This window comes from Helianthus annuus, chromosome 9 (assembly GCF_002127325.2).
Source record: "Helianthus annuus cultivar XRQ/B chromosome 9, HanXRQr2.0-SUNRISE, whole genome shotgun sequence".
Taxonomy (NCBI): domain Eukaryota; kingdom Viridiplantae; phylum Streptophyta; class Magnoliopsida; order Asterales; family Asteraceae; genus Helianthus; species Helianthus annuus.
The window spans coordinates 122,394,319-122,408,874 of NC_035441.2; the positions used below are offsets into that span (position 1 = coordinate 122,394,319).

The 14,556-nt window shown below is 41.5% G+C and overlaps 1 protein-coding gene across 1 annotated transcript; it reads left to right on the plus strand.

Moving 5' to 3' along the window:
• Positions 1 to 12,486: 12,486 nt before the first annotated feature.
• On the plus strand, positions 12,487 to 14,090 carry LOC110878475 (glutathione S-transferase T3-like). The gene is made up of 2 exons (XM_022126780.2): positions 12,487 to 12,988; positions 13,294 to 14,090. The coding sequence occupies exons 1-2, from the start codon at positions 12,487 to 12,489 to the stop codon at positions 14,088 to 14,090; spliced, it is 1,299 nt and encodes a 432-aa protein (XP_021982472.1).
• Positions 14,091 to 14,556: the final 466 nt, after the last annotated feature.

Consider the following 14,556-nt stretch of genomic DNA (forward strand, 5'->3'; position numbering starts at 1 on the left):
AAAGTTGTAAACCGAAACGTTGAAAGAAAAGGGGAACATGATCTCACTGAGTTGTCTCGTTTTTCGTACACAGGCCAACCCAGTTCCGTTGTAGTAACTAGGACATTCTCGTCACTAGTCATGAAAATCATGCACGTTTGTAAAACCGGTATGTTCAGTATAAACCTTTCGTAAACCTTTCGAGTTCGTTGAAATTCATTTGCAACATGGTTTATAAATATGTGTTTTCGTTCATCAAAATATTTTTTTTTGCTTTTGCAAAAACTTGCATGTCTTTCCACCCCCGAAAACATTTATAAAAAAATGTAAAACAGTAAAAAGTGGGGGTTATGAACTCACCTTGACATTCCTGTGCAAAGCTAGTTTAGCGTGATTCCGAAGTGTCGTTCCAAGACGCGAATTAGCTAGTGCATCTATAGTATTCCTAACAGGGAATAACTTATCAGTTTCTAGTTTAAACGTAGGTAAACTACGTGTCCGAGCTCTACCGAATCGTTAACTAAACGATTCCAGAAGGGTGTTATTATTCTAACTTAGAATAACCAATCTATTGTTGTTTGATCCCGCTTATAATCGGGATAAAACTAAGTCTCAAGATCGACTTAGTTTTCGAGTGATTAAGATATATATTTATATAGAAATATAAATATATTTATAAAGTCGTGTTAGTCGTCGGGAATAGAAGTATGTAGATGGATAATGGTATGTCTCATTGTAGCTTTCGTAAGATGAATACATATATATATATATATATATATACACATATTATGTCGTTGGGGCGTTCAAAATAAATATAAATAAGTATATTCATTTTATAAAATTTATCGGGTTGTAGACGTAGTAAGAAATTATATTTTTACGATATAAATTTTTCGTTGTCTTGCAACCACATTTGTTGAACGATACAAACGCGTTTCCGGGAGGTATAAAGTGTCGCCGAAAATAAATATACATTTATATTTATTTTATAAAAATACTTGAACCGCGAAAGGTGTTGTTTTTCGAGTATAAGTACATTTAGTATTATGAATTTTTACGTAAAACGGACAGAGTTTCCTCTGCTTTTGGACGATCCCGACAATGCAAGTTGTCAATATATTTTCAAAACTCAACAATGATTCCACAAAAATATACGTATATCTTTCAGTTGTATTCGAAATGCCCATTTGTCATCTCAAAAAAATTCAAAATATATATATTCATATATATTATAACATTACTTGTCGGTTCGGTTTGAGCTCGGTTACGCGATAAGACTAACGTTAATATAACTATAAATGCTCTAACGTGTTCGATAAATTTTACCGCGTCTCGTGTTGACCAGCCTTTGACCGTGTTGATCGAGCTTGACCGTGTTGACTGCCTTTGACCCAAGTTGACCAGCCTTGACCCGCATTGACCAACTTGGCACGCGTTGACCCGATGTTGACCATGGTTGACCGACAGTTGGCCGCATTGACCGGTTGACCCGAACCCGAATCTAACCCGTTTTGACTTGTTGACCCGAACCAAATCTGACCCGTGTTGACTTGTTGACCCGAACCGAATCTGACCCGAAACGAAGATATACATATATTCTTTAGGATTTTATCTAAGTATGTAAACTTATGTACCAATATACGTATTTATATTTGAAATCACTTTAAAGTCCTATATGTACACATATGCACATATAAAGAACTTAGTAAAGATCCATGGAAAAGTTTCAAAGTCTTGAAATAAAGTTGAAAGCATGCATAGTTTTCGTGATTAGTTAAGAGCATAATTCAATAGTTTTTTTTTTTTTTTTTTTTTTTTTTTTTTTTTTTTTTGGTTTATACGAACAATTTGCCAAATGAATTTGGGTGACCAAGGTTTGGTCCATGGATAATGGCTAGTATAATAAGTGTGAATAAGGCTTTAAAAAAAACATAAAAGGAGTACTCACTTTGAGAAAGCAACTGAAGAACAATGCAAGGGTTCTTGAAAGTAAGTTTGGAAATCATTAAGTATGGAGGTTGGATAGTGGTTTCTGGTCATTGGTGGGAATCCAACGAGATAGTGAGTGAGATAGAATATCAATGAGTTGTTTTAGTGTGTTTTGAAAGCTTTTGTAAACTTGTTTTTATATATAAATTGAAAGTAGCTAATGTGTAATGGCTTGTGGGTGGGTACATAAGGTATGGAGACAATATCTGCCAAAACATTGGGAACAAGAAAAAAAACATGGGTCAAAACTTGATTTGTCACTCATAAAAGATGGTAGAGTATGGATATCTACCGATCCAATAAAATAAATCATACATCAAATCTCTAGTACAATATATAATAGGTGATAAAAAGTCAGAAACACCATCATGTGGGGCATGCTCATTCTCGACTAGAAGAAGGAAAAGAAGCATGAGATTTGGACAAAAAGTTCTAGTACATGTACTTGTGTATTTTTTTTCCACCACTTCCATCATAACCAATATATGTATACTTATAGTTACAACGTTGTAATTATTAAGTATTTATCTTTATTAACATCTTGGATAATTCGTATATTAAAAGTGTTTGTCATAATAAATCTAATTCATATCGATTTATATAAAATTCCATCGAATGTTGGAAATATCCTACGAACATATTAAAAGTTGGATATAGTAAGACCAAATAATTGTTAATACCAATGTTCGTCTCGAGTACTCAAGTACTAATTACTTCGTTCGTCAAAGAACTTTAATATAAAAATAACTTATGAAATGTTTCCATAGCATTTTGATTGTTAAATCACCGATGCTTGTGTATGTCAAATTAAGTTTTGTGCTACTTGCTAATAATTTTTTTTTTTAAATTATCAAATGCTAGATTTGACCCGAATGACATTTTGCTATACATATAATGTCCTAATTAATAAAATTTAAGTTTAAGACATAAGATCACGATGTGTGCGAGATTCGGGTTTGTAAGAATGTTGGCTTGAATTTCTCGGTTGTCACATTCATGATAGCCTCAACAATCTGCAATAAAAGGATCATAAGTCTCGGATATTAGTCCAAGCAAATCTAAAGAAAAGGGATACTTACACGCGCGATACCGTGAGCCCGCAACCACTCACGGTCAGCCTCCAGCTGGTTAAAAGAGGACACCAAGGCATCCTTGGCCTCAGCAGCGGCGTCAGCCCGCTTCTCCGCAACAGACACGCGGGCAGTAAGGTCTGTAACCGCGACCTCCCGGGCCTGAACCTCAGCCTGTCAAAAAATAGTAAACAGTTTACACGATAAACATTTACGAAACACGGAAGAAAGTAACATAGTTAAAGAAACATACCTGCAGGCTGGCAACAACTTTGTCCAAACGAAAGCGCTCCGCATTCGCCTCTTCAAGAGCCTTAGAAGCACGGCCCTCCCTCTCTTCAGCCTCCTCAAGGGCTTTCGCGGCACGAGCCCCGGCTTCTTTGGCCTCTTCAAGCGCCTTCAGGGCGTCGGCCTTCGCCTGCAGCGCTTTAACAGAAATGGCCTCAGCTTTCTCCTGCCTCAAGGTAGCGTTCGCTGCCTTGGCATTTGTCAACTCCTGCCGAGCATGAAATAGAATGTCATTCTGTTTAGCCCAAGATGCATTCCACTTCTTGCGCTCATTGGACATTTTTTCATTCCAACTCTTGCGCTCATCAGCAAGAAGTTTAGCAAGGGTACGCACCTGTTTCAGCTGGGCAGCGGCAGCCCATTCAGAAGTCTGTTTCTCCTTCTCAAAAGCAGCTCTATCTTTCTCAAGCTGCTCCGCACCCACACGAGCAGCCTGGACCAGCTTTTCCGCTTCTGCCCGCATGCGAGCAGCATCTTCCTCGCGCCGGCCCAGCACTTTATAATCTTCCAAAATGGCATTTGCCACAATGGAAGTCCCTACCAGCATTGTTGAGAGCTGGTTTATATGCAGCTCTCGGGGTGCGGCACAGGCGCGCTCGACTTCAAAAGGGGTGCCCAGACCACCCAGAATCTCCTTGCATGCCGCAGGGTCATTAGAAATATCGTCCCCCTGCATAACAGTCCTGGGGGGTCGGTGATACACCATACTGCGACCCTGGGAGTATGTGCGGTAGTAATACTCCAATTCAGACTCCCCAGGCTGAATTGGAGGCCCATCATAACCCGCACCACCAGCAGACGAGCCGCTACCCTTCTCACCAGCAGGAGACTTCTGCGGCTCAGCATCCTGCTGCCGCACCTCAGCATCAGACTTCTGCTTACCGGCATCGGAAAACCTCAAGTCCAATCCATCACCCTCATTAGGAGAGATCAGATTGTCCGAGGAATCCACAGTGTCAAAAATCCGGTCAGCAGTCGTTTCCACCGTCTTCTCCAAGGGGGGATCGCGAACCGGCCCAACCAAAGGGACCGTAGGCTCCTGGGGCACGACAGTCTCCTTCGATACCCCCGCACCCGCAGCAGCGGTATGCGGAGGAGACACAGGGAAGTCAAAGAAAGAATACCCCGTATCTCGGGATTCTGCAACACAAAGAGCATTAATGATTATTCCCACCTATTGTACATACAAAACAAGGAAAAGGGATATACTTACCAGCAGCAACTGCAGGTTTCTTTTGCGCCGGAGCAACTCTCTTGGTCTGCAGTCTCCGACGTTTCGGTTCACCACCACCAGCAGCCTTCTGCTCTGGTCCCCTTTTCTCTCCAACAACGGGGGGAACCACAGCAGTTCCACCCGCAGCCGCACCACTACCTATAACACCCAAACCCTCAAGGGTGTCAGATACTACGACGTAATCGGTATATCCCCGAGAACAAGATCGATAGGTACCTGCGGCTTCAGAAACTGAAGAAGGGGCAGCTGAGCCTTCAGCACTCCCCTTGCCACGACCCCGCACGGTCTTCTTCACCGTTTTCTTCTCCACAGTCTTTTTGGGGACACGTTTCTCAAACTTCCCCAAATCCGCAAGGATACCTGGATTGACACAATCAACAAAACCAGTCAAAAAGATAAACTGAAAAAACTAATGTCACATACGACATACCTCTTGCGTCTCCCGGAACCGGGGCATCCAGCACCGCACGCGACGGTACGCGGAAGTTGCTAAGAATTTCAAGGTTGAAGCCTTTCTTCAGCTCAACCGCAATCAGTTCAACCTGGCCCTCGAAATCGGGCTCAAACATTCTCCACAAGCCAACCGCATCCGCTGATACATGCATGCAGGTTACTACAAAGGCTTAGGAAGTAAGGAAAATAACAAAGTGTAAAGAGCTTACCACCACCCTTTTCCCGCAAAACGGGCCTTTCCTTCCTATCTGGTCTCGAGAGCATCATCCGCAATATCCACAGTTGATCATTATCCAACTTCTTGAGTTCAATAGGCCGCAGCCTAGAGAACCAGTCCACGGTCTTTGCGGTAGCAACAGGAATATCTTCATCAGAAACTCCAACGTTGACATTCCTGAAAGACATGGTAGCATAGACCGCACAGGCTTTCACATAGAAGAACCTCTTCTTCCAGCCTGTCACACCCTTAGGGGGCGTCATCAACTTCAAGCTCCCATGCCGTTGAGTAAACGAGAAAAAACCGGTGTTCACCGTCAACTGGTAGAACCGCCGGAAATTTTCCACTGTAACGGGCAAGCCATGGGCACGGAATGTATATTCAAAGTTCCTAATTCGGAACATTCCAAAGGGACTAAGTTGGGAGATATGGAGATGATAATACTCCAATACCTCCGCAACAAACACCGTCACCGGCAACCTAAGGTTGCCGTCGTTGAAAAAATCAGCCCACAAGGTTATATAACCGGCCGGAGCATCGGCACCGGTGTCCCCCACTTGTGGGTAGGTAGCATCCCAATCTTTGGCCATCTGCACAGTGGCCATCAGGAGTTTAAAACCACCCTTCGACCACTTCAACACCGGTAACCCACCACCGGGAACGTCAACGTCATCATCTTCGTCTTCATCAGCCGATACTACCGGCTGTTCAGGGTTTTCACCCTCCACATTGTGTGGATTTGATGGTTCAGCCATCAGAAAATATCAGAGATATGAAAGAACGTGAGTAGAAAAACAAAGAACCCTCACTGGAACTTCAAGGAATTTCGTCGGAGAAGACAAAGAACAAGGTTTCTCTCACCGGCAAATTTTTGAAATTTCAAACAAGTGAGGGGAAACCACGAACGGTTTCCCCTTATATACCCATCGCAATTAATGCGGAGGGAGAAAACAAATCATCACGTTCAAAAAGAGCGAATCGTATGACACCACGTGTCGAGCGCCGTTTCCGCTGACGGTTATCACGCGCGCGTGGCCGCCCACGCGCCTGACACAAGAGACGTTTACACTCTTCGCTACAGTGCATTTAATGTCTCGGGCAGTGCAAACGTCCTTTCATTTCAGCACATGCCAGGAAGATCTCACCAACTTCCACCAACTCACACGTGAGATCAGCCACGTATGCAACAAAAAGCGACTACATTATCCAATTATAAGCGGCATGCGGTTTCTCTGGTATACCGCACCATAACCCATACCGCATGTCGTTTTTTAACATACCCCTAAAAATAGGTAAAAATATATATCTCTACACTAAGGGGGTATAATACATATCCGCACTACCCACGAGCACACGTGGAATATGCGGACATGACACACACGAGCCCGTTCAGGTGTGTCAGATGCTCAGAACCAGCGTTGTCTGTTGGACTGAACTGCATCTCAGACACAGGGGAACCGCAGTGCCTTCATTCTCTTCAAGCTTCAAATCCCTCCTGTCCGGTTCACAACCACAGAGGGTACATGAACACCTTCCTTAACAAAAGGAAGGAAGGGAATGCACGCGAACGCACATCAGCAACCCTGTCTCCTGAACCTTCAAGAGCTACATCCGAGCCACACCCGCTTCGAGCAAATGTGGTAATGCAAAACCACAGACACTCACAAGGAGCTACGGACATAACCATAGCTTCCGCAGAGTGGTTGCTACGGAAAAGCCAAGCTCACTCCACATCACCGAGCAATGCTACTGCAAGGCAAACTCGGTATTGGAGCGGGAAGGTAAGTGGCTCCAAAACGAACGCAGATAAGCGCTCTAAACGAGCCCTCGTCGAACAACAAGCGTCCGAACAGCGGTAACAAGTCTGCTTATGACTTTGTTTGCCCGCCTATGGGCCGCATAGAATAAACAATGGTGGGCATACCCTTGCCTATGACCATGTTTATTTACCCATAGTACGAATATACATTGTTCGACCAAACATGGCCAACAATGACGCAACGAGGTAACCGCAAAGAACGTGCGGTTACTAGAGAGCTATGACGACAAACACGAAAACCCAACAAAAAAGGGATCGTCGTCTCATAACTAGATGCTGAACATAGAGCTTGAGCAAAGCACTTACAAGCATCAACAACTTTTGATCCCAGTCTCAAAGATTGGTCCAAAAGTTTCTTTTCTTCTTCATGCACCAATTCCACAATTGGTATGAAGAAAAGACCACCTTTAAAGGATGGGGAACCTCCACATACCTTCAAACCACCATCTCAGAGGTTGGTTCGAAGTTTGTGCAGCATTACTAACAAGGTCTCCAAGAAACCTTCGGCACAACAACAGGTGGCAAGCCACCTGGTGACATAAATCGGCTGAGAATCTCGCATCAGACGAAGATTCCTTCACCGATACGGAAGAGGCGTCAGATGACCCTTCCAGACCTCCAGCTTGATTTACATACAGAAAAGACCACACATGGTCTAGGATCTTCTCCAGACTCCAAACTACCTTCCAAACACCATAGTCCAGTACTCCTCCCACATACAACTTGTATGTGGCAGCAACACTAGACTGGGGGGACTTGAAGGGGTATGGTCCCAGATCTCGCGTCAGCATCGACCGCGAGTGACCATTACCCTTATCAAAACCCCCACTAGCTAACAACCTACTTGTGCCCATGCGAGAACGCGTCGGCACAAGGGTTGAATCCAATCTATCTAGTAACGAGGGAGGACTTACATGGAACATGAGAACGGTAGAGTGATGCGACATAGCATCACATCTGGTGTATGAAAACGGAAGTATTCACAGCGATGTGGCCTCGCACCGCATCCAGCGAACACTTCTATCAATACAAAGAAAGCCTTACCTTAGGCACAGAAGGAGATGAACGTAACGGTGCGGTTGACACCGCTCCATACGGGCATTTTCGTCACGACAAGGGATGCAGGCAAGACGACGATGCGGCTAGCACCGCATCTCGCGTATTCCTTGATCACAAGTAGGAGACGCGGTAACTTCAGATGTTACCGCACGTAGCGATGCGGCTTGCACCGCATCCTATGCATTCAACAAGTGGGACTGACACCACAGTGCAAGTGGCACCAATGGCAGTTTCCTGTCAGAGCTACGTAAGCAATGGACTGACGTGGCGTAACCTCCATAACCGACAAGCCTGACACACCTGCAAAGGTGCAGCACGTCGTCAGTCCATCCATCATCATCCTCCTTCACTCCTCGGCTATAAATACCAACCCCAAACCAGGTTTGAGGTATCTCTTCACAACTCTCTCACTACTACTACTATCTTACTTTGCTTCCCAAGCAAACTACTAATTCTCACGCCGGAGAGTGGTAACAAGGAGCATCCCCCACCCCATCCTCCTTGTTACGAGTCACGGCTTGTTTCCTTGTGCAGGAGATCAACCACCGGTGATCCAGCCAGCGATCCTCGAGAGGAAGGGATTAACCCTTCTTGACGAGACCAGTGTGTTAACCCTGCCCGGTTAACCATTGTTTCATCATAAACTATGAAATATAATCATCTTGAGGTACCTGATGTGCCATCAGATATACATATATTTGCAGTGGCGAAGCTTGAGATTTCCGACTGGGGGGGGGGGTCGAAAACGTATATACCCAAAAATTTCTATAGAACCAGGGGGTCGAAAATGTATATACGCAAAAATTTCTATACGAAAACCACATATATTACTACTGAACGAAAAGTTCGGGGGGTCGGGCGCCCCCCGCCCCTTCTAACCTGCGCTAATGTATATTTGTACACATTTTCCCCGTTTTTGGCGACTTTGGATGAATTTTCACTTGACATGGTATCGTTATTTATGAAATTTCAGGTAATTTCGGCCAACTTGCAGAAAACAAGCGAAAGACCAAAGGAAAATGAAGAAAAAGACAAGTTCTAGCTGAAGCATATGTTTTGCAAGGTTTTGCGTTGTCAGAGTTGAAGAGCTGTGAATGAAGAAGTTGAGTCTATTTGGATAGGATTTTAGATTTTTCAGCACAATCACATGATTATTATAGTCGGGTGTATGTCCCCCACTTCTTGTGAAGACACACAAGCTCTATTAGAAGTACCCCAATAACCTTAGAGATAGACGTCGAGCCAAAAACCACTAAGTAGCCAAAACCCCTATCCAAAACCCACCCATGGCGGACCAACGGACACCAAGGAACTTTTTGAGGCTAAATATTGGTAATTTTGAACTTGTCATAAACTCGTCAAACGTTGATGCAAACAACTTTGAGCTTAGACCACCACTTATCCAAATACTCCAAAATTCCACCACTTTTCATGGTCTTCCCGATGAAGATCCCACTTGCATATTTCCAACTTTTTGGTTATGTGTGACACCTTTCGGATCAATGGAGCTTCTCAACACATATGCCACTATATCCCATTTATTAGGAAGAGATCTCATAAATCTGTGACTCAAAGTAGAATTTTAGGAACATTTTTGCAAGTCTTAACTCACTGATAAGAAAGTTAAACCTTTCAAACTGTTGAGTTAAAGATTCTATCTGGATATGAGAGCATGTTTCATGTTGTTGGTTTAAAATGTCTCTGTTTTTCTCTTGAACCTCATCTGTACCTCCAAATTGTTCATTCAATGCATCCCATAACTCCTTGGCATTCTCACAATGGAGCAATCCAGCATAGATTTCGTTGGGTAAGGCCATGGCCAATATCCTGAATGCCTTAGCAACGAGCTCCAACTTTTGGAAATCCTGCTCAGAGTAATTAGTGGGTTTCTTAGGAATATTAACATTCGGTTGTTCGGTACTCAGAACAAAGGGAATATGAAGACCATAAACCACTGATCTCCACCAACCAGTGTTCTGCTGTGACAAGTGGTGATCCATTCTTCAATGCTATATCTTGAATTCATGACGAACGGGCAACGGAGGCTTGTTTGCTGATCTGGTATTGTGAAGATCACGAGTGATTGACATCTCTATGAGTTCTATTGAAATTTAATTCAGAAAACAGAGTATCAGAAACAAATTGTTGATCTAATTGGTCTAATTCTTCTCGGTGTCCTTTGATCACTTAATCAGCTATTAATTTGAGCTATTTTATCTTCTGAATCAACGGTGAGGTCAATTCAGTGAAACAGGCTCTAGTACCAATTGTTAGATATGAGTGTGTGTAGTGTGTGTTTTCTTATGAAACAATTAATCAAATTGAAAATCCAATCAAGCAGTAATAAACAAACACATCAAACTATCAAAATTGGATTTGGGAATGATCGCAAGTGATTCATATTGAATTCAAATGATGTAATACAATCACAAAGGTACACAGAGTACTTCCCCCTCACCATCTGAACCACTCTCACTTAGTTTTATGCTCTAAGCTCTAAGTGTTAAAGAATAACAAAGAACAAACAAAACTATATATAGGAGGCGTGAACTGCTGGTGACGTCATCTTGAAAGCGCCCCTTAACAACTTCACTAAATGGTGTAACTGCCAGTAGTTGTGTAACTGCTGGATAGTTACAATGTTGCATTTACTTGCTTCTTTTCTGAGTGAGTGATAACAACTGGAATTCTCAGAACTACTGGTTGGGAACCAGTATTTCTAGAAATTCAGAACTTCTGTCTTTGATTTGTTGACTTGGTCTTCTAGTCTTCAATCTTTGACTTTGGTTAACTCTGATTGTTGACTTGTTGATCAACACTTTGATCATTAGCACTTGTTCTTTTAATCACTCACTGATCTTTGAAGGCAGTAGTTTAATATAGTAGTTAGGGCAGCTGTTTTGAGAAGCTTTCAAGGGAAGAGAAATACTGGACTTGTAGACTGTATTTTAACTTATTCAGGCAAGAATGATGGATCCTTGTGGTTTTTGGCATTCATTATCAGCAGATCTTATATAATCCAACACAACCCCGGGTTATTACGATAACTTGAAACTTTCCATAACCTCATCTATGCCAATTTATCATCTATTTTCACTTTCTTTTGTCGCTTTCTTTTGCATAAATATTCCCAAACACCCTTTTTATTATGCTTATTCTCTACAGTTATTTGTCACATTTTTTTTTTCAAATTAACCTATCTTCTTTGGCAATAGAATGAGTTAAGTTGTGATTATGTACGATATAGATCTTTTGGAATAGAATGAATTAAGTTGTGATTATGTACAATATAGATATTATACGCCTTTTCACAACCATCACACAACTGAATGAGAGATTACTGAGATATTTTAAGTTTAATTTTAATTATGTTTGATACCCCCGTAGTATTCGCATACTAAGACTAAGTTATATTTTTTTAGGTTTGAACTTTCCTTTGTATTCACCGACAGATATATCGGTTGGTGATTTTTAAGTTGGGTTTAGTTCAATTCGAGTTCAAAGTTCGAATTCGAGTTGATTCAGTTCCATTCGGAAAAAAAATCATTTCAAGGTTATTTTTAAAACTACTACATGATTATTTTTTTTAGCATCAAAAGATACAAGTCTATCAAACTATTAAACCATTAAAATGTCAAATGATAACAACGCAACTGTAACATTCATAATGATATATAGTCTTTTACAGAAAAACCCGATCCAAAGATCTTCATGATCTCATAAACAATTAAAATGCCAAACAAAATGAAGTCAAAAGTAATGTTACCAGATTAAACAAAGTCGAGGATCGTTGAGGGTTTAGCAGCTGGAGGAGTGACGTTATGACTTCAAAGTTGGTTCCAGACATGTTATAACTTATATTGTCCGATACTTCGACGAGGGCTTTAGAGATTAGAAACAGTTTCTATATTTATAATATTGCTTATTTGGGATTTAGTGATTGACGGATGGATATTCGACTTTACAGTAATTATATTATAGACACATAAAACTATGTATAATTATTTCCAAAGCTGGCTTCATCAAAACATCATATTATTAGGCTATACGGTATGGGGGTCGGCCCCGGCCCGTCGCGGGTCGGCGACGGTCCAAACACCGTGCCGCCCCCATACGTCGCCGTCCCCAACGTCCCTTTTCGGACGATCTCGACGAAGCAAAAGGTGGGCCCCCCTAATTAAAATATGACCGTTATTAAAAAAAAAAAATTAAATTTCTATTTTTTGAATAAAGCCAAACGGCTACATTTTTAAAATATATAAATTAAACCCCCATTTTCACTATCAAACACCAAATTAACTTCCACAATTCACCATTTTCTCCTATAATTTTTACACTCTCTTCCACTACACTCTCAACCTTCTTCCACATAATTTTCATGGATCCGTTCAACAACCCCGATACTCCCAACACGCCTTCGAACAACCCGAATACTCCCACTAATCCGACCCAACCAAATGTTTTTTCGGTTCCGGGGTATTATCCAACGCTAGAACCGAACCAATTCTCCCAATTTTCATCGAACGCTTTTGCGTCATTCCAACAATCGCCCAACCAATTCACTCAAATCTCCCAAAATCAAGCTCTTCAACAAATGATGATGCGGGGAGCTTGGAACTTTCCACCCGTTCAACCTCAACCGATTCCCACACCCCCCGTTCAACCCCAACCGATCCCCACACCCCCCGTTCAATCCGAACCCGAAGATGATGTGGAGATTGTGCCCGAAACCCAACCGCCAAAAGGGAAAGGAAAACGAAACAAAGGGAAACAAGTAGCGGGTGATCAAGCGTCGAAACCGAAGGCGATTAAATGGACCCCAATCGAAGAAGAAGCATTAGCCAAGGCTTTCATTGGCACTTCCGACAACCCGGTAAAAGGTTCGTATTTTTTTAAAGTTTACATCTTTTTAAATTTATAAAGTTTACATTTTAAGTTTTATAGTTTTTTTTTGGTTTAAATTTAATATTTTTTAAGTTTAGTTTTTAATTTTTTTTAATAACAGTAGGTTATTTTAAGTTTAGTTTTTAAGTTTTTAGTTTTTTAATTCTTCACAGTTAGTTTTTTAATTTTTAGTTTAGTTTTTAGTTTAGGTTTTTTAATTTTTTAATTCATAACAGTAAGTATTTTTTTTATTATTTTATATGTTTTGTTTATTTAATTTTATTTGTTCGTTTTTATATAGGTAACAATCAACCGGGTGACGGGTTTTGGTCCAAAGTATTGACCAAGTTTCTCGCCATGATGGACCAAGGCCCGTATAGAGATATCGACTCGGTTTCCTCGAAGTGGCGAAAATTGAACTCGGCCATTAATCGGTTTTGCGAGGAGTATAACAAATTATACACAAGTGACCGTCGTAGCGGGTGGAACGACGAGGATGTGTTCAAAATGGCATTGCAAAAGTATAAGCAAAATCATGGTTCCAACTTTCCTCACGTTTGCGCGTGGATGGTTGTAAAAGACGACCCAAAATGGTCGCCCATTCCTAACGAGGTGGCGATGGCGAAACGCCAAAAAACATCGGAAACGGGTAGTTTAAGCGCCGGTGGGTCGGACGCGAGGTGTCACATTAACTTAAATGATGACGCCGACTATGACGAAGACGAGTATAACGTACGTGAACCCGACCGTCCACCGGGCCGAGACAAAACAAAAAAGGAGCGGGCCAAGGGAAAAGGAAAGGAAACGGTGGACCCGAACATGGTTGAGTTTATGGAACACCTAAAAGTGTACAACGACATATCGGCCCAAAAGTCGAAGACGAAGGAGCGGGCCGTCGAAGAAAAAAGCCGTGCATCGGACGAGAAGTTAAAAAAAAAGGTCCGATTGTCGAATGAGAAAATCCGAATCTCCGATGAAAAAATTCGGCTTAAGGAATGGGAAATAATGATGATTAATGTCGAGAACGAACCCGAGCCGAGACGTTCGATGTTGAAAAAACTACAAGACGACATCATGAAAAAGCATCAAATTATTTAACTTTATGTTTATTTTTATTAAGTCTTTTTTTTTAAGTTTATGTTTTTTTTTAATATTTATGTAATGTGGGTTTAATATTAATGAAAATATTTTATTAGTATATTTGTCAAATGTTAAAAAAAAATAAAATAATAAAAAAAATAAAAAAAACATGGTGAGGACTATGACTAGGATCATCCTACCATGCCTTGTAGTTTTGGAGGATGGAGCATCTTAGTGAGGATTGTGACGTGTCGCCTACGTGGCGGACCATCCTCCAAGGATGGTCCATCACCATACCATGTAGTCTTATATATAAACTATTTATTTTGACTGGATCAGGATTGGGAAATTGTTATCTTTATTGGGTTGTGAAGTGAAGCCATAAATATCCATGGATACATTGTATTGTATGCATGCTATCCCTCATCTCATATTAAAATTCAACTCAACTGATGTATATTTTCAGATTCCCTTCACATTCAAG